The sequence below is a fragment of the Quercus robur genome, chromosome 1, assembly GCF_932294415.1.
Source record: "Quercus robur chromosome 1, dhQueRobu3.1, whole genome shotgun sequence".
Taxonomy (NCBI): Eukaryota; Viridiplantae; Streptophyta; class Magnoliopsida; order Fagales; family Fagaceae; genus Quercus; species Quercus robur.
In genome coordinates, this window is record NC_065534.1 from 2843468 (window position 1) to 2868997 (window position 25530).

Consider the following 25530-nt stretch of genomic DNA (forward strand, 5'->3'; position numbering starts at 1 on the left):
CCAAAGGAAAAACGAAATGGTTTCTCCATGTTAATTGAGACAAAAGTTATTCCTTTATCCCTATTTGTATTTTGCTTGAGGCACATCGCAATAATGTCAAATAATTTATGAAAAAAAAGTAACTTGTTATCACTCCATTTCTATTTGTGATGATGCACGCAATATGGAAAGAATTTCTACTTTGGGAGATGAAGCAAGGAATCCATCTTTTGTTTAGAACACATAAACAACCAAAGAAAAAATGGAATGGTATCTCCACATTAATTGAGACAAAAGTTATTCTCTTATCCGTATTTGTATTCTGCTTGCGTGCATCATCACAATTATGTCAAATAATTTAGGGGAAAAAAAGTAACTTGTTATCACTCCATTTAATTTCTATTTCTGATGATGCATGCAATATGGAAAGAGTTTTTTCTTAAGGGTTGAAGCAAGGAATCCTTCTTTTGTTTGGAACACAAAAACAACCAAAGGAAAAATGGAATGGTTTCTCCACGTTAATTGAGACAAAAGTTATTCTTTTATTTGTATTTGTATTCTACTTGCGTGCTTCATCACAATAATGCTGAATAATTTACAAAAAAAAAAGGAAAAAAAAAAAAAAAAAAAAAAGTAACTTGTTATCACACCATTTAATTTCTATTTCTGATGACGCATGCAATATGGAACGAGTTTTGGCTTAGGGGTTGAGGCAAGGAATCCTTCTTTTGTTTGGAACACAAAAACAGCCAAAGGGAAAATGGAATAGTTTCTTCACGTTAATTGAGACAAAAGCTATTCTTTTATCCGTGTTTGTATTCTATTTGCGTGCATCATCACAATTATGTCGAATAATTTACAAAAAAAAAAAAAAGTAACTTGTTATCACTCCATTTAATTTCTATTTTTTGATTGATGCATGCAATATGGTAAGAGTTTTTGCTTAGGGGTTGAGGCAAGGAATCCTTCTTTTGTTTGGAACACAAAAACAACCAAAGAAAAAATGGAATGGTTTCTCGGATTAAGACAAAGTTATTCTTTCATCACTAATTTTGTTGTTTTATCCAAGCGAAAAAAGGACTTAGATAATCTTGTTGCATAGCACTGTGGGCTTTTTTACTATTTGTTGGGGAAGAGAACACCTTGAGAAGCCTCCAAATAAGGGCTTAATATAACAAGAGTTTCTATGATGATTCATGCAATATAGAAAGAGTTTTTGCATGGAAGATGAAGTAAGGAATCCTTCTTTTGTTTGGAAAACAAGAACAACCAGAAGAAAAATCAAATCATTTCTCCGTTAAGTGTGACCAAAGTTATTATTTCATCCTTAGTTTTTTTCTTTTATTCCATGTGAAGGGGACTTTGATAATATTGTTGCACACTACATCATAGTTGGGGGTAGAACACCTTGGGGAAACTCGATAAAAAGAGAATTCACATCAGTTTCCTCAAATAGTTAGCTAAACTAATCCAAAAAACTCCACTTTTGCTAGTTTAGCTAGCTATCTATTATTTTCATACACATACATCAACCTCAATACTTTATCAACATTGAAATTTAATGCTGTGAGGATAGAGGCTCACTACATGTAGCAATGAAACTATCTTTTTAAAAATTTTAGTTAATTTAATGAGGATGATGCACATTTGTTTCGATTGAGTTTAGTGAGACTGATGTGAATACTCTAAGAGGACATTATTTTAACATATAGAAAGATCAAATAATCCAAAACTTTAAGTCATTAAAATTTGGTCAAACTATATTATATTAAATAATTGCTTTTGTTATTATCACTCGCATATAATTTTAAAAGAGTACTACTAATATTTTCTTAAACAGCAATGGGAAAGGACAATTGAAAGATACGAAAAGTCTGGCAATGATAAGGTCTGATGGGGTCATAAATTGATCGCAATAAAGGTATTCGTTACGAGATTTTTGATAGTGATTCACAGCTCGTTTTTAATTCCTTTTGCAGGGTATCATAATCGCTCAACTCAGCATCATGAATAACATTTCAGGAGCGTTGGCGCAGGTACAGCAGATCCGAACCGTAGTGTTCAGTTTTATTATATTGGTCGATAAGAAAACAAAGCAACTCACGTACTAGCTCAACATGTTAGAGGCACTGCCTATTTTGTCACTTGGATAGAGGAAATGCCATGTATGATTAAGAATTTTACTGTTCAAAAAGAATTTTATCATTCACGGTGTACCCTTTTTTTCCTCGTTTAAATGAAATTCATTTCTTTTGTATAATTTTTTTATTTTTAAAGTTCAATTAACTAAGGATATGCCCAATATAGGACTCATCATCTATACAATATGTTGGGTGAAGATAGCTTGACCCTGGTTAATTAATTCAATTTACCCAAGGTTATTAATTAGGTTCAATTGTATGCAAATCGTGAAAGCATTAATAAATCACTAAATAAACTAAATGTAGCGGAAAATAAATTGACACAGTTATTTGCTGATAAATGGGGAAAACCTCTTGCAAGGCAAAAACTCCACCGGGTGATCGATTTAAGGTCACCACTTCCAAGAATCTACTAATAAAAAATCAAGCGGTAACAAGTATAAGGAATTTTACCAACTACTCTGGCCTATCCCAAAATATCAACCTACAATTGAACTTTCCCTTGATGCACAAATTTCCAATCTATGACTAATCCTTTGCACAGATCCTAGTATGTGACTAACTCAAGCAACTTGAATGATGTTGTTAGCTACAAAGTTCTTCATTTCATCAACAATGAAGATCAGAAAGTACTTTGTTACAATACTCTATGGCGTACAAACGCAATAGCTTCTCACAGAGAAAATAAATCTCTTGGTCTATGTATCCGTATGTGACGGCTCTTAAAATAAGCCTTATATATGTTTAGGGTTGTAAGAAAAGAAACCTTAAACAAATACATAAGCCTGGGCCGAATTTCAGATCTGGAAAATTGAAAATTGTAATTCTTGATAGATCGAGTTGCTATTGAGTTATCTATCGAGTTTTATATTAAGTCTCAATAGCAGGCATCTATCGAGCCATCTGTTGAGACTTAGTGAATAGCTTTTCTTTACTTATTTAGCACTAGCCTCCGTGGATGCAAAAAAAAACCTATTTTGCATCCTCGAACACTACTTAATTTATTTTATCAACCCATTTTACAACTTATCCTACATCTCAATTTTTATTTTTACATACAACTCAAAAAAATAATATAAACTACCTAATAAAATAAGAAAAAGTATTTTTATCTCTCTCTTTCCTCCCACTATCTATTTCTCTTCACACACAACCACAAGATTAAATATTATTTTTTTCTTTACAACCTATGAATAGTAAGGTTGCATATATATGCAACCTTACTATTCATAGGTTGCAAATTTTTTTAGGTATACAAACCCGGATGGAGTGGGTTTTTGTTGTCTTGAGTTGTAAAATAGCAATTGAAGGGTATTTACACCCCTAATACTAGTGCTCAAGTTTCTCAAAAAAAAATATATATATATATATATCATATAGAACGTATTTTACCGCTAACTGCATGCTGACTCTCATAATAAGGAATAAGCCATCCTATACGCACTGCTCACTGTGAATCTTCTTCTACCATGGGTTGTTGGTGTTGCACTCCAAATCCTCACATCCAAAAAGCCAAATGAGAAGAACTCACTGGTGTGGATAATATTATAGCCTTCACGTCCTCTTCATTCTGCATTGTCTGCATTAGCTCGAGTTATTTACATGCATGTTATAGCTTAGGATATGTATTTTAAAATTTTCATTGTCTGCATTGTCTGCGTAACGCTCCGTTTGTTTCGATGTAAAATATTTGCAGGAAAATATTTTCATTTTACAGTGTTTGACAATGTATATGAAAATGTTGTGTAAAATATTTTTCAATGTTTGGCACAACGTAAAATGGAAATAAAAAATTGGCATAACTCCAAACAGCTTAGACTGAATAAATTTATGCATGTCTCCTAATTATGTAGTCAGCCCACATTGCTTGACATATTTCATCTCTCTTATTATTCCATTCTCTACTTTCCACTATAGCTTCGCGTCGGCTAGGTTGGACTCAATCACTAGACTCTGTCTCACATGTTCCAGCTTGCATAATTGGGTCATTAGGATCAACCCCTATGATGTGATTGTGAATTGACATGCTAAAACTACATCCACTTGTGTATTAAAAGACCAAAATGGTTCTGCATCCAAGACATGAAAACGTTTTTTTATAACTCCAAACGCTCACTCAATGGTAGTTCGCAACGAAGAATGACGAAGGTTGAATAATTCTTTTGCATTTTTAGGTGGATGATCACTAAATTCTTTCAAATGATATCGAACACTTCGATAAGGAGACAAGATTCTAGGTCTATTTCCATAACCAGCATCACCAAGATAATATTTACCTACAAATTATGAATCAATTTTTTTTTTTTTTTTTTAATTTCTAGTATAAAACCAAACATAAAGGCTAGTTATCTATATAATACCTTCTGGAATTTTAAGTCCCCTTGGTCTACTAAGTGCATCATTTAAAATACGAGAATCATGAGCATTGCCTTCCCAACCAGCTAAAATATAGGTAAATTTTAAGTCAAACGAAACTGCAGCTAACACATTTTGTGTTGTCCCCCCCTTTTGACCACGAAACCTTCCTTGGATTTCAATTGGAACAGATGCATGGACATGAGTTCCATCAATTGCTCCCACACAATCCTAATGATGACCAATATTAAGTAATGTTCATTTCAAAAATCACCTAACAAATAAAAAACAACAAACAAAATAATTAAAGTTTACCTTAAAGTAAGGATAAAACCTTCTACTATTCCTTATCTCTGAGGGTGTAGAGTTGTCAGGTAATCTAACAACATGCCTATATAACTGTGAAACTGCTTTAAGGACAATTTTAAAATATCGATAAGTTGTCTCAATCGATCTATGGAACCTGGCAGCAACGACTTGAAACCTAACATTATGGCCAATAGTATGCAAAAACATCAACACCTACTCTGTAACAAACATGTAGATAGTCTCACGTACCAAGTTTCTCTCAACAAGAATTCTACATAATTCATAGAAAGCTACAGGTCTCATTCTTATCATAAAACTGCAACATGCGTCACCTCGATGAAGAATATCACTTATAAAACCTTCTCTTTCATAATCCCGATTCACACGAGGTTGCCTAATTATAAATCTCCTAGACCTAATATCTTCTAACATTATAGCTCCCACAGCAAGGATAGATGCAATTGTGGCAAGAACTACTGCTTGAATTTTTTGGTTATCCATCTACATAACAAAACCAAGATAATGGGCTCTTTTAACTTTTCTTTAGCCACACAAAACTAAAAGAAAATAGAAAAAACCAACCACACAACCAAAAAGAAGAGGCAGCAACCAAATAAGTGATCAAAGGTGAGTGGTTGTAGATTTTTAATGGCCCTGTATCCTTTAAAATATCACAACCACATTACCCTTAACCAATGAATCCTTCACCTTACATATATTTACTAAGTAATGAACATAAAACCAGTTGAGAGAAGTTTATGCCATTAAGAACAAATCAATTATAACCTACTCTTGTGGCCAATCATATACATCATATAACAAAACCCAAAATCTCAGAATTGTTACAAAAGCCACTAGCTTTATATCTTATGGCAAACCCAAAATCAAGTAATCATCCAGTTTAACAACCGTGCCCAGAACAATGCAAAACCAATTATATAACACACATCCAATTGCTAACAAAAACGTACAAAATCAAAGAATAAATGGAAGCAAATGTTTCTATTATAAATGCTTCCAAAAAAAAAAACTCCATTTGCCTAAATCAGTTGAACTCTAACCCCACTGATCACCAATCCATTTTTAGATTGAAAAATTCAAACAGGCATGCACATACTATTAACTAAAAATCAACAGCCCCAACCTCCCCTGCCAGTGGACTCCGCTCACTCCCCGTTCCAACATCCTTACTCTTGCAGATTGTTTTATTTCTGTTGCTTTTATTTGGGTCAGAAGGTCTTGTAACAGTGTTGCTTACCTTGCAACTAAGTCTGCTCTAGAGTCTCGTCTTTCCTGTTTCTTTAATAAGGATAATTTGCCCCCAGCCTTTTCGGCTTGCTGTAAGGCAGATTATCCCTTGTGTGCTTCCTTTTTTTTTAAGTAATACATTGCAGATTATCAAAAAAAAAAAAAAAACTAAAAAACTAAAAATCAAAAACCAAAAACCCAGTAACAAGAAGAGAGCACAAAAGCCAAAGCGAAACAAAACCATACGACACACCAGATCAAACAACAAATCTAACCTAAGAAAACCCAGAGAAGGGTTAGAGATGAAAAAAAAACGAAAAGAAAAGGAGAAATCTAATCTAAAAAGGCAGAAAAGTACCTGGTTTTGCCAGCGATGGGCGGCGTCGGCGGAAACTGGAGCTGGCCAGTGGTGCCTTGGACCTTGGAGCCGGAGATTGGAGGGAGAGGGGACCGAAGGTGGCTGGGTTTTTTTGAGAGAAATCTGAGAGGGTGGCTGGATTGTTTTGGAGAGATATACGAGAGGTTTTAGCGCGAAAGTGTGGGAGTGATAAGTATCGGGGTGCGTAGGATTGAGCGAATGTAAAATGTTTTCCCAAAATTTTAAGCGTAAAATATTTTACATAAATTTGCTTAGATTGATTTGGTTGGCTGAAAATATTTTACTTTTGACTAAATATTTTACAGCAAAACAAACACTGTAAAATTGGAAAATATTTTCCTGAAAATATTTTAAATTGAAACAAACAAAGCGTTAAATTCAATCATATGGTTACAGGTTAATAACTCACATCAGTGACGGTCCCAAGATTTAATATCAAGTGGGCCAAAATTTCTAAGTGCATATGCACACAAATGCTTGAGACCAGTCTAAATAATTAAAAAAATTATTTGAATACTAAGAAACATTTTTATGCAAAAAAAAAAAATATATATATATATATATATATTTTTTTTTTATTGTGTTTATCAATTAGAGGTTTTTTTTTTTACACAATTATAAATCATTTTGTGATTATAAAAAATCAAAATTCGACTTATGTACTGCTTATATGAAAAAGGTTGTTAGTAGTTGGACTAACCTCAAGTGCAACTTATGTTATGTGAATTCTAATATATTAATTAATATCTAGACTAATAAATTAAATCAAATTGTAACACTTTTAAAACTTTATTGCGAATATATATGGTACCTTTTTCATATTTTACTTTAAAACAATTTAAATATTGGAGTTTATGATGTGAATTTCTATTTCATTACTTAAACATAAATTTGAATAAGAATAATAATTTATTACCTTATGAATTTTTGCTTTTTTTTATTTATTTATAATTTTTTGATCATTTTTGAAAGGTAATAGTAATTTTTTTTTCCTTTCTATTTTCAATTAAAACTCTTACTTCTTTACTTCTTTATTATTTTTAACATTTTTCCTAACATCAATAAAACTAAGAAATATTTTATTTTCCATTTCAAATGAAGTTTGACATATGAAAAAGAATAGCCTATTAATTATGATATACATGGGAAAAATAAAAGAAATATAGAAAGAAAATATACAATAATAGCCTATTCTATCCACTTCGGTTTACTTTGGTCCTATTCAATCCACTTCAGTTTACTTTGGTCTTATTCAGTCTACTTCAGTCCAAATTGGTCATATTCGGTCAACACTAGTTCTATTTGGTCCACAATGGTCCTATTTGGTTCGCTTGGTGTTCTATTTGGTCTTATTCATTCAACTTTGGTCTAATTCGGTCCATTCAGTCCACTTTGGTCGAATTTGGTCCCCTTTGGTCCTATTTAGCCCTATAGGATCCATTCGGTCCAATTCAGTCCACATTGCTCCTATTCCGTCCTATTCGATCCATTTGGTCCACTTCGGTCTTATTCTCTCTACTTTGCTCCTATTGATACTATTTTGTTCACTTCGGCCCAATTCAATTCTATTCAGTCTAATTTGATTCATTTAGTCCATTTTGATTCACTTCAGTCCATTTTGATTCACCTCAGTCCATTTTTGTGCACTTAAAAAAATACAGGTTTGGGTTAAGAGCACCTATTCTAAATCCAAATTTATTATCTTTGTAGCTTAGGATATGTATTTTAAAATTTTCAATTAGATTCAACCATATGGTTATGGTTTAATAACTCACATTAGTAATGGACTCAAGATTTAATGTCAAGTGGGGTAAAATTTCTAAAGGACAAACACATGCACACAAATACTTAAGATCAGTCTAAATATAAAAAAAAAATTATGTGAATAATAAGCTATATAATAATAATAAAACAATTTATGTGAATAATAAGCTATATTTTTATGTAAAAAAAAAAAATTGTATTGTATTTATCAATTAGAGGTTTTTAAAACAATTATAAGTCATTTTGTTTTTTTTTTTTTTTTTAAAGTCAAAATTCCACTTATGTACTATTTAAATGAAAAAGGTTGTTAATTTTTAATAGTTGGACTAACCTAAAGTGCAACTCATGTGAATTTTGATATATTAATTAATATAGACTAATAAAATAATCAAATTGTAACTGTGGTGGTAAAAAATAAACACCGTGAAAGATCACAGCGACCTAGTAACTGACTTGCACAATTAATTTACTAGAAATACAAGGTAGCATTTCCACAATGGGAGACCTAAACAATTGGTTAGAAAGAAAAGAGGGACAATAGGAATATTTATTGATGTATAAATTGTTTCCTGAGGTACAAAGAGCCGGAAAGAAATCTAGAAACTCTTATATCTATTCAACTATTACAAATTTTCTCTCTTGTTTTTTCTTGAGCTTTTTCCCTCAAAGTTTCTGAACCCCCTATTCACACTACATCTCCCCCCTTTTATAAGCATCTTCCCATTCCTGATCCCCCCCCAATTGGCTTGCTTCTAGCTAGTTCTAAGGGATACTTGTCACATCATCTTTGTACTTTTCCACCATTTTATCATGAAAAAATGACTTTTAGAGGGGTGTTTGAATTGTTCAGGCCAATCTGCCAGCATTTATTATGGAAGAGATTAGGTAGAGAGTATCTCATTAATGCCGCCTATGTGATCCTTATCCTTTTGTGATGTTTACCGAGATGATCTTGATGGCGGTAACATCCAGATCAAGTAGGGAGTTGGTTACTCGTGGACCTTTACGTGTTTGTTGTAGGAAGAGCCTTACTTATCACCTCAAATAGGAGCCTCAGTGGTGGTGGTTAGCTCGGATCTCCACGGGATCTCTTTCTGAGTGTTGCTTTTTACATCATCGGCCTCTTACTCCCACCCTCACCTTTGGGCCAAGCCCATCTTATACAGCTTGATCTGTTGGGCTTTTGGCCTTCGGCCCGAGTACAAGTTCATCCCCCTACATTAACACTTTTAAAACTATATTGGGAATATAGTACTTTAAATTTCATATTTCACTTTAAAAAAAAAATTAGAGTTTATCATGTAATCATTCTTATATTTCATTACTTAAAACACAAATTCATAAGAATAATAAATTATGAATTTGTGATTTTTTAATAGTTTTTTCTATTTTCAATTAAACTCTCACCTTTTATATTTTTTTCAACAAAATTTTTCCTTACACCGATAAAAGTAATAAAAATTTACTTTCCTTTTCAAATGAAGTTTGACATATGAAAAATAATGGCCTATTAATTATGGTCATACACATGGAAAAAAGAAAAGAAATATAGAAAGAAAATATGCAAACTGATTCACATAATTGAATTGAATTGAATTTATTATTATTATTATTATTTACTGTATATATTAAAAGAAGAAAAAAATATTTTGTGTTGTATTGGTCAAGGTACAACACCTAACCAATAGTGTTACAAATTTGACCCAACAAATTCGAGGTCCATTTTAGTATAGCACCCAAGTTGAGCCCACTGGTCTCTCACACAGGCCACAGTTTGTACCAACCACAAAAACCATACGAAACTCATTCATTCCCACCAGTCTCCTATAATTACTCGGAACTCTAAAATCAAATCAAAATCTAACAAGCATAGAAGAATATTCGCTCTTCGAAACCCTTTTAGATTTTTTGGATCCCTTTAAATTTAAACAAATACCCAAAATCCCAAAATTCCATCGTGCCCAAATTCACCTCTCCCGCTCAAATCAAACCCTTGCCACTAATTTGACCAAATCTTAGGTACTTCAATTCGTTAATTTCGTTTCATTCTCGTTCAATTTTTCATTCTCGTTTGCTTTGTTTATGGAAAACATGTTGTTTTTTTTTTTATTAACTATGTGCTTTGCTATTTAATGTTAAATTTACGATTACCCATCATTTATTGTTGTTGATGAATTTAATAGGCGTGTTTATGTTGGACTCGTAGTATTAATTGATGTTGAATTTGTTGGGCAGTATTGGGGTTTGACTTTTTTTGGGTGTAATATTTGTTTTCGAAGCACATATTTTTTAAATTTATAGGGTTGGGTGGGTACTGGGTCTACGATTTATTCTGTTGCCAGTGTGATATTAGTTTTGAAAACACAGTTTTTTGAATTTTATGGTGTGTGGGTACTGGGTCTACGATTTATTCTGTTGCCAGTGTGATATTAGTTTTGAAAACACAGTTTTTTGAATTTTATGGTGTGGGATGGATACTGGGTCTCTGAGAAATTCTATTGTTAATTTAATATTAGTTTTCAAAACACATTTTTTTGGATTTTATGTTTTGGTACGGAGACTGGGTCTCTTGAGAAATTCTGTTGTTAGTGTATTATTATTTTTCAAAACACAGTTTTTTGGATTTTATGATGTGGGATGGATACTGGGTCTCTGAGTAATTCTGTTGTTACTTGTTAGTGTAATATTATTTTTTACAACACTTTTTTTTTTGGATTTTATGGTGTGTTATGGATACTGGGTTTCTGAGTTATTTTGTTGTTAGTGTAATTTTACTTTTCAAAGAAAAAAATTTTTTGAATTTTTTTTGGTGTGGGATGGATACCTGAGCATTTCTGTTGCTAGTGTAATATTAGTTTTGAAACACATTTTTCTTTTTTGGATTTTATGTTGTGGTATGAATACTAGGTCTCTGAGTTATTCTGTTGTTAGTGTAATTTTACTTTTCAAAGCATAATTTTTTTTTGGTGTGGGATGGATACTTGGGTCTCTGAGAAATTCTGTTGTTAGCATAATATTACTTTTCAAAACAAATTTTTTTTTTGAATTTTTTTGGTGTGGGATGGATACTTGGGTCTCTGAGCAATTCTGTTGTTAGTGTAATATTAGTTTTGAAACACAGTTTTTTGGATTTTTGGTGTGTGATGGATACCAGGTCTCTGAGTAATTCTGTTGTTAGTGTAATATTAGTTTTTCAAACACAATTTTTTGAATTTTATGGCGTGGGATGGATACTGGGCATCTGAGTAATTCTGTTGTTAGTGTAATATTACTTTTCAAAACACAGGTTTTATTATTACTATTATTATTATTTTGGTGTGGGATGGGTACTGGGTCTCTCAACAATTATGTTGTTAGTGTAATTTTAGATTTTAAAACTCAATTTTTTGAATTTTTATGGTGTGTGATGGATACTGACATACTGGGTCTATGAGTGATTCTGTTGTTAGTGTATTAGTTATCATAACACAAAATTTTGAATTTTATAGTTTGGGATGGATACTGGGTCTCTGAGAAACTCTAGTATGATCTGAGGCTAATGCTCAAATGAATTGAATGGCATCCTTTTTGGGGGAAGGAAAAGTTTGTATCAATGATTAAATGAAAAACTTCAGAGTGAGATGATTTATAAAATGTTTATATACATGTGGGGTTGAATTGTTGGATTGCTGATGTGGACGTTTAAACCAATGAACTACGCCCGATTCTTGCTCAAAAGTAGGTTGGTAATGGATTACAGTGAATTCAAGATTAAAAACAGAACAGAAAACTGTGTATAAGTTATGAATCTCTGCTTATGTCTAAAATTACTTCATTTTCTTTTAAATTCCACACCATACTTTATATTTGTTGTGGTATATTGGCTAATTAAAGAGGTGGTAGAGAGTATACTTTTAGATAGGATAGAATGGTGATAAAAAAATACATGTGGTTGATCCTGATTTAATATGTTGAGGTTCCATTGTTGACCTTAAAATTTTGGGACTAAAGGCTTTGTTGTTATTGTGGAATATTCGGCTATAGAGGGCTTTATATTGACCTAATTTATGTCTCATGAAGCATCTATTATTAATTTTGTACTATGGATACTCCCTATACTTAAGTGGTTTTGGTTCTTTAAAAAAAAAAGGTTTTTGGGTCTAATTATGTTTCTTTTGCACCACAAGTCCTATTATTTTATGAGTTTAGTACTGTTGGTACACATAGGCGTTCAGACTTCCTCCCATTTACCTTGATGGGATCAAATGAACAGCTTGGACTTGGTTCACCTAGCAAAATTACTTGGACATCTTTATTCTTTCTAACTTTCGATAAAATGCTCATAGTCATTCATCATACAGGATCTCTGGGAGAACTCTAGTACAAGCAGTATCTGCTTTGTCAAAATTATTGCATCAAGTCAAAGTATACTCATCATGAAGTTCTTAGAATACACTCCGCTAGATCGGTAAATTTTGAACTTGAGTAACAAATTAAACACTTCAGTTCCACTGCTTCTTCTTTTTTAAAGATTTTTTTTTTTGATAATTCACTTGTTACACAAAGTAGGGGGCATTCGAACCTTGGTTCTCCTCATAAAGGAAACTGAGTAATGCTATTAAGATTTTAAGAGTATAGTCTTAAGTAATTTTTTTTTTTTTTTTTTAAATTTGATATTCATTATTAATTTATATTTTGTTTTCCAGATTAAATGATTTCTTGAGTCGTCTAAATCTTGGGGAGCGTACCATTAAAGGATGCCTTGAAGCTTATTCCTGTAAGAACAAGTCTACAATTTATTCTAGAAGTATTTGATCATTTTTTCAAGATTGACATAGTGTTCCTTTGTTTCCTTTAGGCAAACACACAGGAACTGATAAGAAACTCTCTCTCAGCTTGGAGAATGAGGTAAATCAGGCACTTAAAATTATTACCTGTTTGATTCTTTTTACTCCTTGAAAGACAGTTATGATGAACAATATCCTTAAAGCCTTTGGTATTTTTCCTTTTCCTTTTGGTCCTCTTCCCACCCCTTTTCTTTCCTGGTAGCATTCTATGTCTTAATGGATGACCATCTAAGCTGTATTTTTTCTCATAAATAGTTCATATTTGTTAATATTAGTTTTATAAAGAGGAGGTCAGAAAAGATAAAGTGGGTCTGCTCCTCTTTCTTGGTAAAAAAATAGGATGACTTCCCTAAATGCACTCTTTATATATTTTCTGTGTTTATTAGTAATCCCATTTGTGCTCTGTATGATTCTTTTTCCTTACTTGAGATGGTGAAGCTCTAAAAGGTTAACATGAAAATCATACTCTTCACTCTTCATTTACTTTCTTTTACAATCTTTTTCCTTTTAATAGTAAATTTCTGCTGCTTTGTTTCTCTTGTTGTTGGTGTGTGTGCACTGTATGATTTTTTTTTCCGTAAGTGAAATGGTGATGCTCTGTAGAGTTAATACATTTTGTTTTTTTTGGGGGGGGGGGGGGGGGGGATAACACCTTAGGAAGGCTCCAATTGAGGGGTTAATGTAACATATTGGACACCACTTGACCCAAAGGTTTAAGCCAATGGGTTTGGGCTTATTATGTCATATTATTCACTCATTCTTGTCATTGGTATTTAATGTGGAACTTCACTACTTGGCTAATCACACAGCAGATTTGGTTCTTCGTGAATCTTTTTGATACTCTATATGTATCTGTGTTTAATTCTTACTTTTTTATTTCAGATGCTTGATTATCTAGGGAAATCTTCAGACACCGACTCTCCCTCCCCAGCTGATGTCTTGTTGAGCAGATCCAGGTGTCAAATTTAACCTAGATTGCTTTTGGAAACTCTGTAGGCTATCTCATATGTTTGTTTGATTGGTTGTCCTTTATGTTTGTTCCAGCCGGAAGACATTGATCTACCTGGTTCTTACACTTTATCACATGTATCCAGATTATGACTTCAGGTATTCCTGTATCTAATGTTTTATAAATACCTTTTTATTTAAAATATGGCTAAAATGGAGGATTATGGGTAATGCCATTGACAGCTTTTTGGGCGACATGGCAACCCACTAATAATCCTCTTTTGATTGCTGCGGGAGTGTTGTCAAAGGGTTTGACAGACGGTTCATAGAACTGTTGCTCTAGAAGGAGCTGAGAGTTCAAATCTCTCCATTTCCCAAAGTTTAATGTGGCTATTCATATGGTTGGTCTATTTAACCCATATCTATTAAGTGCGTGCTATAGACGTGTAGCCGCAGGCTTTTGTTTCCTTATATTATGATGTTGCCTACATCTTTGCGGTTTTCTAGTGCGATGAAAGCTCACCAGTTCTTCACAGAGGAAAGCTGGGACAGTTTTAAGCAGATCTTTGATACCTACATGTTTGAAGCATCAAAGGTATTTCTAAAAATTTGATTCTATGATCTTTACTTTTGTCTAGCTAGAGGGATGTTGGTTTCTATTTTTTTATCAAAACCATTGAAAGTCACATGCAGTTGCCCCTCTTCTCTTTTCAAAGATATACAATAATTTTTTGGGTGGGTTTGGGGGATGGACTAGGAATTGCATTCCCTTTTTGAAAAGCTAAAAAATTGCATGTTCTTGCATGACCTAAAAGCTTGTGGCCCGAATGAGATGTCACTTTGGTGTATGCTTATGGGCTTCAAAACTAATATTTTACACTATTAATTTTTTCTGGGTAAATTGCACCTTCCCACCCTAAAGTATATGGTCATTGAAATGTTGTCCTTAAACTTTAATTTGAGCAATCAATCTTGTAGTTGCAATGTTCCCCCCACTGTTAAATGTTCCGTAATTTTTTGTCATGTAATCACAGAAGGATGAAAGAAAAATCAGTACGTGATCATGTGAATAGCTTTAATGGTAAGGGGAATTTTTAATCGGGGCAGGGCCGGGGGGGGGGGGGGGTGTGGAGGACATTGTAAGTGGAAAAGTGTAATTTATCCTTATTTTCTTCATATTTTGAAGTTCCACTTTGTCACTTTGACCATTATTGAACACTGTTATCATACTTCAGGACTATTGCCTTCTCTGATATAGGGACTGGTAAATTATTTTGAAGTATGGTGGCCTGAAATGTCAAAGCCTGAATTAGAAAAAAAAAATTGTAGAACTTCTGATGTACCATTGGACATTCTTGCCATTTCTGAAGTAATTTGGTACAGTGTTTGGATTTGTTATTATGTGAATTGGAGGCAAGTGGTAAGTCATTTCATTTGCTTTTATGTTTCTAGTAGTGATGATGCAGAGTCTGATGGCTTGTATTAATAATACTGTTTCTTATCACCTTATACCTTTATTATGAAGGATACATCACTGAGCCTTACATGTTGGTTGGACCATTCAATTGCAGGAATGGATTGAGACTAATGGGGGCAATTCCCTGCTAGATTCCTTGTACAAGGCTTTAGACGAGGTGAGCTTAATTTACAGAAACTTATGCAATTCATAAAAAGAGGCAGTTTTATAATACATTGTGATGCAGGTCGTAAAACTAGCAGATTGTGAAATTTACAGTTACAATCCAGACTCTGATGCTGATCCATTTCTAGAGAGAGGAGCCATGTAAGTTTTGATATCTCTATTCAGTTAGTGTTAGTCACATAGCTGCAATTATGACATGGGCACTTCTTCTCTTCAGATGGTCTTTCAATTTCTTCTTCTATCACAGAAAACTAAAGCGTGTTGTGAGTTTTCGTTTTTGTTGTTTAAGGTGGGTTGAAATACTTCTTAAAACTATGTATGGTATTTCCCGTTGATTGTCATGGTTAGTCTGTGGCTTAATTGTTTATGTCTTCGGCAGTAATTTGGTGACCGAGGAATTTCTAATCGCTGAATTACCGTATGAGGAAGATGGGGAGATTTTTGATGACATGGACATGTGAGTACGATACTCTGTTCGTATGATGTTTATATGTCTAGACTCTGGCATCTCTGTAGGTGTGTAACTATGTAAGTGATACAATCTTTAGGCTTGGATGGTAGGATTAGATTATCTACTTTCCCTTATGCATATTGTAAGCTGCTGTCATGTTTCGGAACAATACTGTCTTATGTAAATTTATGTCCAACAGTAAGATATAAAAAAAATGTATGTCCGATAATATTAGTCTCAAGCGCTGATATGAGACAAGGTTCTTGAGGGAATGCCTTAATCTTCTCAAATTCGATGTTGATATTATTGAAATATACTTAAATGAGTGTTTTCATGCGCGTTCATGTGTAAGCTCGTGTGGTTGTTTATATATATATATATATATTTGGATACCACAAAGATGTATTGGATTAACAGTGGGCTGAATTTTGAGAAATGAACATGGCTATTTGCGATGTTTACCCCCATTACTGAAGCATTGCTAAGGTAAATTTGGAAGGTGGGTAACCGGTTTTAATTTTTGATTGCTTGGTTGACATTGTCTTTGTGTGGTTAAGCCAGTAATTCAATATTATATATATATATATATATATATAACAGTGGAAGAATACAAGGTTCTGTCATGTGGTGCTTTCTTTGAAGGTTCTCTTGTAATAAAAGATATTAACCTTTTTTTTCCTTTGGTTCATCGTTTCAACTCTCTCTCTCTCTCTCTCTCTCTCTCTCAATTACTAAATACACACTAATTAAAAGATAAGGACTCTTTATTTTCTTAGGTTCATCGTTTCAAGACATTTTTCTTCTCACTTTGGGTTTTCATTTCTTGCACTTCTTTTCCTTTATATACACTTATCAATAGTCTTTCATGTCATCCTAACTCAAATACACATGAGATTCGACAAATTGTGCTTTAGCTTTAACCCCTCAATTATGCTGTCTAACCCAATCATGTTATCCCATCTCATCCTAACTCATATGAGTTGGCTAAAACCACAAAAGAGCTATTGTGGTTTTGATTTTGAGTGGTAACAACTTTGTGTTTTTGAAGTGTAGGTTAGAGGTCATCATGGGTATTTTGAGGGTCTTAATTGAATATGGGTCTTTGGTTGTTTGAGATTTTTTATGTCAGTGCCTTTGTGTTGGGTTTATGATGATGTGTGATTGGGTTTTTGACAAAGGGGTGAAGCCACAAAGATCCTTTTATAGACTTTGAGAGTTTTGATTTGATGGGTATGTCATTGTAGTAACATATATATTGTTTTGACAACCTTTAACCCTTATTCCATGTTTTTCTTGTTTTTTTTTTTTTTTTTTTTTTTTTTTTTTTTTTTTTGACATATTCTTTGTTGGTCTTTTTGTATTTTTACATTTTCTTTTATATTAATGTATCGTATTGTACACTCATAGATGGATTTTTTTTTTCTTTATTAGCCTGAACTATTAGAAGTGTATTTGAAAATTTGAATGTGAGGTTTATAATTTAATAGATTTGAGAAAAAATTGTTATTAGTTAACCTAAAGTTATTTTATTTGAAATTTAAAAATGTACGAAATCTTTTAGAAGTAATTTTTTTTTTCTTTCTCTTTATGATAGTAGGACATGATCTTTTGGGAGCCCACTTCAATTTCAGCAATAGAAAAACATGACTGTGTTTTGTATTTTTAATTCTTATATATAAATTTCATAATTAATTAATCAATTTTTGAAATAAATTTTAGTGTTCCTCTAAATTTTATTTTATTAGTTTAAATAGCAAATTTTCTAACATTAGTAAATTAAATCCACTCAATAGTATATATATATATATATATATATATTTGTAATGATTGAGTTTCAAAGTGTATATTTCAATTCCTTTCTTTCCGACATATGAGTACTCCCTCCTTTGGAATCAATGGTTCATATCTTTCTTCTTTCTGCCTCTAATATTAGAACACATGGCAGCATTTTATTGGTTAGACAATCACTAGATATTATTGACGTGACCCTTAGGTTGTATTGGATAAGTTCTCCTACAATTGAAAGTTACTTTCTTACTTACACACACATTTGGAAAAATTGCAAATGTAAAAAGTATTGATTTAAAAAAATAAAAATAAAAATTAGATGGTTCACAAATACCGTCTATGTCATACTAATTACTTCAGTGATGTAATTTGTGACAATGATAAATACTTATCTTATCACAACTATATTTGCATTTTTGAGTAGGCATAAAACATGCTTATTTGTACTAATTATTATATCATGCAATTTTCAAATTTGTAAATTTGTAAATACATGTACTACAATCAAATCACTACACTACTTTTATTATCTATCTATTTTGTTTATAAAAATAGAGCACTACATATCACAATTTTTTACAAAAAAAAATTATGAACGCCAAATACTATAATTTTTACAAGGAAATTATTGAAATACTGGAGGAAAATAATAATAAAATACATTGCACTTTATGTGGGAATGAGATTGTAGGAATGAGAACTCGGCCAAAGGCAGAAAATCTAGTAACACTCATGTAGTTTTTTTTTTTTTTTTTTTTTTTTGAGAAAGAAACTTATGGATTTTATTAATAAAATTCAATTACATCTAATTGTAAAATCGAACTAATATGAGATGGAACATCTTTCATCCATACTTGAAAATCTGGTATGCAAAATGCATTTTTTGCCAGACTATGAGCAACCCCATTGTCGTTTCTCTTAATGTGAGAATACAACAATCATTCTCTATGAACATGTGAAAACCTAATATAATGAAATAAACTTGCAAAACATTTAACATCACGACTAAGTAAACCAAAGGATTCCAAAGACTGCGAATCTGCATTCAAAGCGTTCATTGCAATCTCTGAAACTCCCTCTAGGGTGACATCTTCCAAACTTAGATTAGCATCAAATTGTAAAGCCTTCGATATAGCCAAAGTTTCAAGCTCTATGACAGTTAGGGGGAGAGGGATGATTCCGACCATGTGTGCCAAGCCTTTTCCTTGGCATTCTCGGATGATCACTCCAATCCTTAGCCTATCTTCTTCTTGAAACATTGTATCGATATAATTTGTGCCCGAACCCTCCACAATTACATCAATAGTCGATCTCCAAAACAACACTAATCCACCTCCCATATCCAAAACAACATCCACAAAATTTTGTTCCCGGAAAATCGCATCATCAGAGTTCACTTTCAGGATCGGCCATGGAGGTGGTTTCCAAATGGCACGGTGTGGAGGTTGGTTGGACTGATTTGGCTCATTGCCCTTCATTGTTGTTGTTGAGCTTTTTTTCCTTGTCTGGAATATTGACCATATTAACCGACCCAAACTCATGAGCCATCACTAATTCACCTGGCAGACCCCGAATATGCTCCTCTGACTTATTACCAATCAATTCCTTGCTGCTGTCCATAATGGAATTCCCTGAAACATGCTGCTACTGTAACGTAATTGATATGCCATTATCAACATCAGAGATTTTCTCCATATTATTTGCTGCCCCATTTATTTCGGGAGCCGTTTCCACAAGTTTAACTGTCGCCCCATCATGATTCAAATTTATCATTAATGCCTCCCCAATCTCTTCCGTTTCCATATTTGAATTTTCCTCCCTTTGCCCTGTCGTATCACTGCTGTTCAACACCACTGGTTTACTGTGACCCCCCTTCCCCGGCCTTCTGTCATTCTCCAACCCCGATTTGTCATAAAAACCAGGGACAAAAATCACCTTCGCAGCAATCATAAACTCATTTTTCCGCTGAACCTTTGGAAGTACATACCCTTTCTCTTCCGTATCGGATAAGGATAATTTTCCCCAATCTCTGGATGAATCCTCCATGCTATAGCAGATGAGAAGAAACTCCCTCCCACCCTATTCTGTTTCCCGTACCCTGAAAAAATAACCCACAAGCTCTACAAGCACCCTTGGTACAAGAGAGGACCCACGAAGAAAAAAACCCACAAGCTCTAGAGGTAAACTTGCTACCTTTAGAGAACAAAACTCTCCTTCAGAAAGAAGGGACTAAAACTTCTACTGCCTAAGAGAAGAGAGAAAACTCACTTTCTTAGCGACAGAGAGACGCACATAGCTTTGACTGCTCTAACACTCATGTAGTTATTATGCATTTTTGACTTTTAGAGTCAAGGCTCTATTTAGGCCATTGAAAAATTGTTTGTATTCTATTAACATGGAGTCAAGCTTCTAGGTGGATATCTTAACCATCTTTGCATTTGACTCCTCAATGATTTCGAGTTCTAAAAATCTGATTTTTGAGTAAGCACTTTCTAACTCAAATGTCAGCTCTTCTACCTTACACGTACATTTCCAACTCCTCCATGGTAGCTTCTTTTTCTTCTTCAACCTATTTTATTTTTCGTTATGGCATTTTCCACTGTACGAGCGTACTTGCCACTGAGGCGGAAGCGGATGCATTTGCGACGGAGGTGGAGGTGGATGCATCTACTGTGGAAGAGGCGGAGGCATCGAATTTTGCCATGGAGAGGGAGGCGGAGGAGGAGGAGGAGGAGGAGTTGGAGTAATCATCTATCTATTGTTTTATGAAATTCGCAGTTTTACTTTGCGGTAAAGTTTCTACAGTATATATGAATTAAGATTTAAAGAGAGGCTAAATCAATTTTAAAAACGTGAAAATTGGCTTACAATTATTTAGGATTTTTTTTTTATTTATTTTTTTTAATTTTAAGTTCATGCATAATGCAAAAGAATTGTCCGGGATTGTAGTGGCTGACAATGCAACATATAATAAGAGTGTCCCGAAACATCCATGTAGTAATCGATTGCTATTGGGTCTAACGTGTTTGGACTGGGTTGAATGTCCATTCCCATCAAATTTTTTACTAAAACTCCCCTATAATTCATCTATATAAATGGCTTCACAGCAGAAACTTGACCTTATGTGAATCTAATAAGATATCGTCAATGCCTTGAATATTGACCTTTACTTTTGCTACCTGGTAACAGTAATGGAATCCTGAATTCTGAAGTTAGTTTCTTTATTTTGATTGAGGTTACAATTCAATCTCTAGAAATTATATCGTAGATTCTCTGCATGCTATCTATTATTACTTATCTACTCAGATGCAATGTCACTGGTGTTCCTTTCTGCAATTGTGTATATAAAAGAAGGTAAAACTCACTTCTTTACATTCAAATGGCTATTATAGAATATTCCATTACATTAATATTTGCTCAGTAGAGACAATCTGGTTAGTTCGTAATATCCATTAGTTAAGCAATGCCCTCATTTTTATGCAAGATCATATAAAACAAACTCAAATAGCCTTTCGGACCACAAACCTTGCTAAATTTTTTTTTTTTTTACCTTCCCTACATCTTCACAACAAAATCCCACAATGGTCTCAACATGGTTTGGTAAATGGGCTACAAAGATGAAGTTTTAAGAGTCAGATTCAACCCTAGTGATTTATACGCTAACCTTAAACCATTATGCCTCTCCAACTTTGTCTAAGCTCATTTTGAATGTAGGAAACTATTGAACAGACAGTGGAGGGTGGTCCATCAACATGCTTATGGTGATGCGAACCAATGCACATTGCACACACCTTTTGGTAAATAAGGGAAGAAGGCAAAACTTTTGTATGTGATGTGCGCATATGCTGTTTTTGTCAATGAGACAATTGTTTCATGTGCCGGCATATGAGATACCTTCTCAGGAAGAACACAACATGAATTAACTTATAAATACACTCGATGTCCGTCATTTTTTATTTGAATCTTGGGGGCATGTGCTCAAATAGACTATGAACTATAATGACCTTTGGTTATATAACTTTAAAAAACCTTTAAATTAATAAATACTTCCTTGGAAGCAATAAACACCTTATATTCATCAATGATTTTGCATTAATATCTTCATGGATATAAATATGTAAGGTAACAAGCATCTAAACGAAACTATACCATACTATAAACCATTTATGGGCATGAATCTAAACCAATGCTAACACAGTCATTCATTAAGGAAATTTAAATGTTAGAAGCGAATAAGAAAAGCCAATGTGCTTTCTTTTACATGCTTTAAGTAATGAAGAGTTTTCATGGGGACAAGGGGATTTGCTCGCCCAATGAGAAAATCATAAACATTTACCTCTTCAAGATTCACATATTGACTCGTGACTTTACAAAAATTACCAAACTTACCTTAATTTTAAACCAACCAAATTCAAGAATATATTTCTATTTCACAATTTTTATTTTATTTATTGATAAGTTACACATTCATTAGCTCATTTCAATCTGATCACTCCAATCTTATTTTGAAAATTTTATGTCCCTGCGTGTCACGTGACTAGGACATTAGCTCATGGATGACCAAGTGACAAAAGGAGCTATTTGGCATATATGTGAAGTTAATAATTTAATCCGCATAAGTTCTATAATATTAACTTAGTGTTTGTTTGATATTATCTTATTTGAGTTTTTCCTGATTGGACTAAAATATATTTATACTTAAAAAAGTAAATTTTATAAAGTTAAATATTAACAAAATAAGAAGAAAACTAAACAAAAAAGCTCAATGCCCTTGTACATTTGTCAAAGTAGATAGTACCCCTTTTTTCGTGTATAAAAATCATTTACAATGTCAAATAAAATTCTGAGTCATGCTTCATTTTGTACTCCGCGAGTATTACTATTATTATATTCAGATGTGCAATCCTTTGATATGGTTTAATACTTCAGTTGTTCAACCTCTACTCATGCTAGGTCAATTATTCAATTGTTTACACTTGTAATCTCTATTACGAGTAATTATCTAGATTGAAGAAATAATAATGTAAAATAGAAACAAAAGCAAGTAGGACATTAAAATTATTTTATTAACAAAAACCATATATTACACAGCACACATTACTAGTATCATCAGAAAGCCTAAGAGGGATATCTACCCAAGCATATGATTCATATGTCTACCAAGCATATGATTCATATGGATAGCAAGCCCATTACAAACTTTAATATTATTCAATCACATATTATATATAATATCGATAAAGCAGAATTAATAAGATAGTTTCCCATGTAGTACTTAACAAGAACAACTATTTTTTGCCCTTTTGACCAGCATGTAGTCCAGCAAAATAAATCTGGGGGTTACTTTGAAAAGAGTCCCTTGAAATGCGTGATCCTCCTCCACTCCCTGGAGCAACCATCTTGCCACCACTGCCACCGCCTGTAGAGCCACCCCCACCACTTTTGGCTGCACCACCGCCAGTGCCACCGCCTCCTTTGCCACCTCCACCACCACCACTTCCTCCTCCTTTGCCACCACCGTTGCCGCCCATTCTGAATGTGTAGCTGCTTAGTAATTACTATTAATATAATTAGTACTATTAACTGCTAAAGATGTCCAAGAAAATTGTTGCTTAAAACAAGATATGACTTAAGTATCTATAGAGAGTTATGATCCAAGGTTTAGTGCATGAGAAGACCATAGACCAAAGGAACTTGTATAAATTTTTTTCTAAGACAATCCATTTCAAAAGATTTCCCACCCAACACCAAGGAAATCTCCATAAGAATTCCATTCAAAAGAGATCCCAATCTTATAAAGTACCACGATAACTAATGTTTCATAAAAATTTAGGTGTTATACTTCTGGTTGTGTCATGAAGACTACAAAAATTAGACGTAAAATATGGATACCATGTTACACAAACTTATGTGTTACACAAGCTTATGTGTCATGATATAAACCACAATGTCATAAAGACTCAAGTGTTGTGTAATTAGTCGTGTCATAAAGATTGCAAAAATGATGTAGTGTTTCACCCTATTCAAGCTATGTTTGGTTAATTAACTGTAAATTCGAGAGAAGTGATTAATTTAGGCTAGCCTAAGCCTTAGAATTTGGCATAGTTCTATCAACTTCCTTTGAGACCACTCTCTTATTGATACAAGGCCACCACAAACTTAACCCAAATTTTTTTTTTTAAAATCTTAACAGGACATTAATTTTACATGGTTAGACACAAGTCTCATGTCACACTTATGAAGCCCACCTTTAAGTCAATCCCATCCAAATGTGTCTAAAATCATTGGGTCCACAATTAAGCAATAAACTTTATATTAAACAATTTTCTGAAATCCCCAAAATTCCTTTAGAAATTGAGAATTTTGGTCTGTTGAATGTTCATTCCTTTGATCCATTAAAGCAATTAGTATCACAACATCATTCAAGACAATAAGCCATCAAACCCTCAACTTGCCCAAATAAACTCAATAGTAATTAAATTAGATTTATCAACTATTAAATGTTAGGAATCCAACCCCTAAATTTGAATTATTGAGAAACCTCAAAGGACCACCTTTTGTGAAGACCCTTAACCATTTGTCATAAAAATCTACCAACACCCAAAATCACTCATAATCTCAAGGATATCCATCAAGTACAATAAAAACTAACAAACAAGATGAAAATAAAAGGACTTAGGATTTTACCTTAAATTCTTGGAGAAACTGAGCCTAAGATGTCCTAGAGAGTGTTTGCGAGTGTGTGTGTGTGAGTGAGAGAAGAAGGGGGGGGGGGGGGTAAATAAGGAAGGAAAAGGGGGTACGACACTTAAGTTTAACGCTATCATTTTTATTTTTTATTTTTTATTTCTTGCCGACTCTTGAAAAATCTTGTAAGGATAACATTTGAAAGAGTAAATCTTGTAAGTAAATGTTGTTTGTTTGTTTGTTTGTTTGTTTTTTTTTTTTTTAAGAGAGTTTCAACCTATGATGTCTGCTCTTGATGATAACTCTTTATCAAGAGAGGAAGACATCAATCAATTTTTGGTGTAATCGGAGATTGAACCCCAGATCTCTTATTTTACCATCAGAGACTTTACCGGTTGAGCTAACTAGAACCCGCAAGTAAAATTTGTTATTATGATACAATTAATTGAGTTATTATGAAAATATTTAAAATGAACAATTATTTTTTTTGAACATGAAAAAATTTTCATTGTAAAAATTTGAAATTATATTAGTTTTAAATCTGTTAGAAGTAGTGTCAAATGAGTTGAAAATACTTTTAGTTGAACTAAAAGCAATTTAAATTTCAAAGACATTTAAGATAAAATTGAAAGCATTTGAAATATAATTTGAGATGACAATTATAGAATTATAGTGTAATTAAAATCTAATTAAAATTTTATTCAACTTTCACTTTAATATATTACATTATATAAATTTTCTGCAAAGGTAAAGGTTCTGTATATCTACTGTTTGAATGAATTGATGTTTGAAGCTTCCTAGTTCCTACCGAAAAAAAAAGTAACTTAATCATGGTTATTCAGAGAAAAAAAATAAAATAAAAGCAACTTAATCATGGTTGCTTTACAAAAGTAAAGCATTGATAAAGCTTGCTAAAGCAGTCAATCTTAATCATGGTGTGCTGCATTTTCTATCCTTCTTCCTTAAAACATGATTTCTTCCAACTATTTGTGAGCACCCACTTTACCTACCTC

The 25530-nt window shown here is 33.0% G+C and overlaps 1 protein-coding gene and 1 long non-coding RNA gene across 3 annotated transcripts in view; one reads left to right on the plus strand and one right to left on the minus strand.

Moving 5' to 3' along the window:
* LOC126715871 (uncharacterized) overlaps nt 1-16380 on the plus strand; it is a 40883-nt gene extending 24503 nt beyond the window's left edge. The window contains exons 1-11 of one of the 2 annotated variants that reach the window (XM_050416707.1): nt 10000-10194; nt 12516-12622; nt 12861-12931; nt 13013-13062; nt 13884-13957; nt 14046-14108; nt 14457-14544; nt 15521-15583; nt 15653-15732; nt 15809-15880; nt 15971-16380. In XM_050416707.1, coding sequence (XP_050272664.1) covers nt 12591-12622; nt 12861-12931; nt 13013-13062; nt 13884-13957; nt 14046-14108; nt 14457-14544; nt 15521-15583; nt 15653-15732; nt 15809-15880; nt 15971-16052 — 675 coding nt within the window. In that variant the 5' untranslated portion in view covers nt 10000-10194; nt 12516-12590 and the 3' untranslated portion in view covers nt 16053-16380. Of the gene's footprint in view, nt 1-9999; nt 10195-12515; nt 12623-12860; nt 12932-13012; nt 13063-13883; nt 13958-14045; nt 14109-14456; nt 14545-15520; nt 15584-15652; nt 15733-15808; nt 15881-15970 lie in introns of those variants that run through there. The other variant, XM_050416714.1, reaches the window with a different exon arrangement.
* A 6495-nt stretch (nt 16381-22875) lies between these two features.
* On the minus strand, nt 22876-24694 carry LOC126715937 (uncharacterized). The gene is made up of 2 exons (XR_007651958.1): nt 24518-24694; nt 22876-23374 (listed from the first exon to the last, which is right to left on the minus strand). It is a non-coding gene; the product is annotated as an uncharacterized LOC126715937 (long non-coding RNA).
* Nucleotides 24695-25530: the final 836 nt, after the last annotated feature.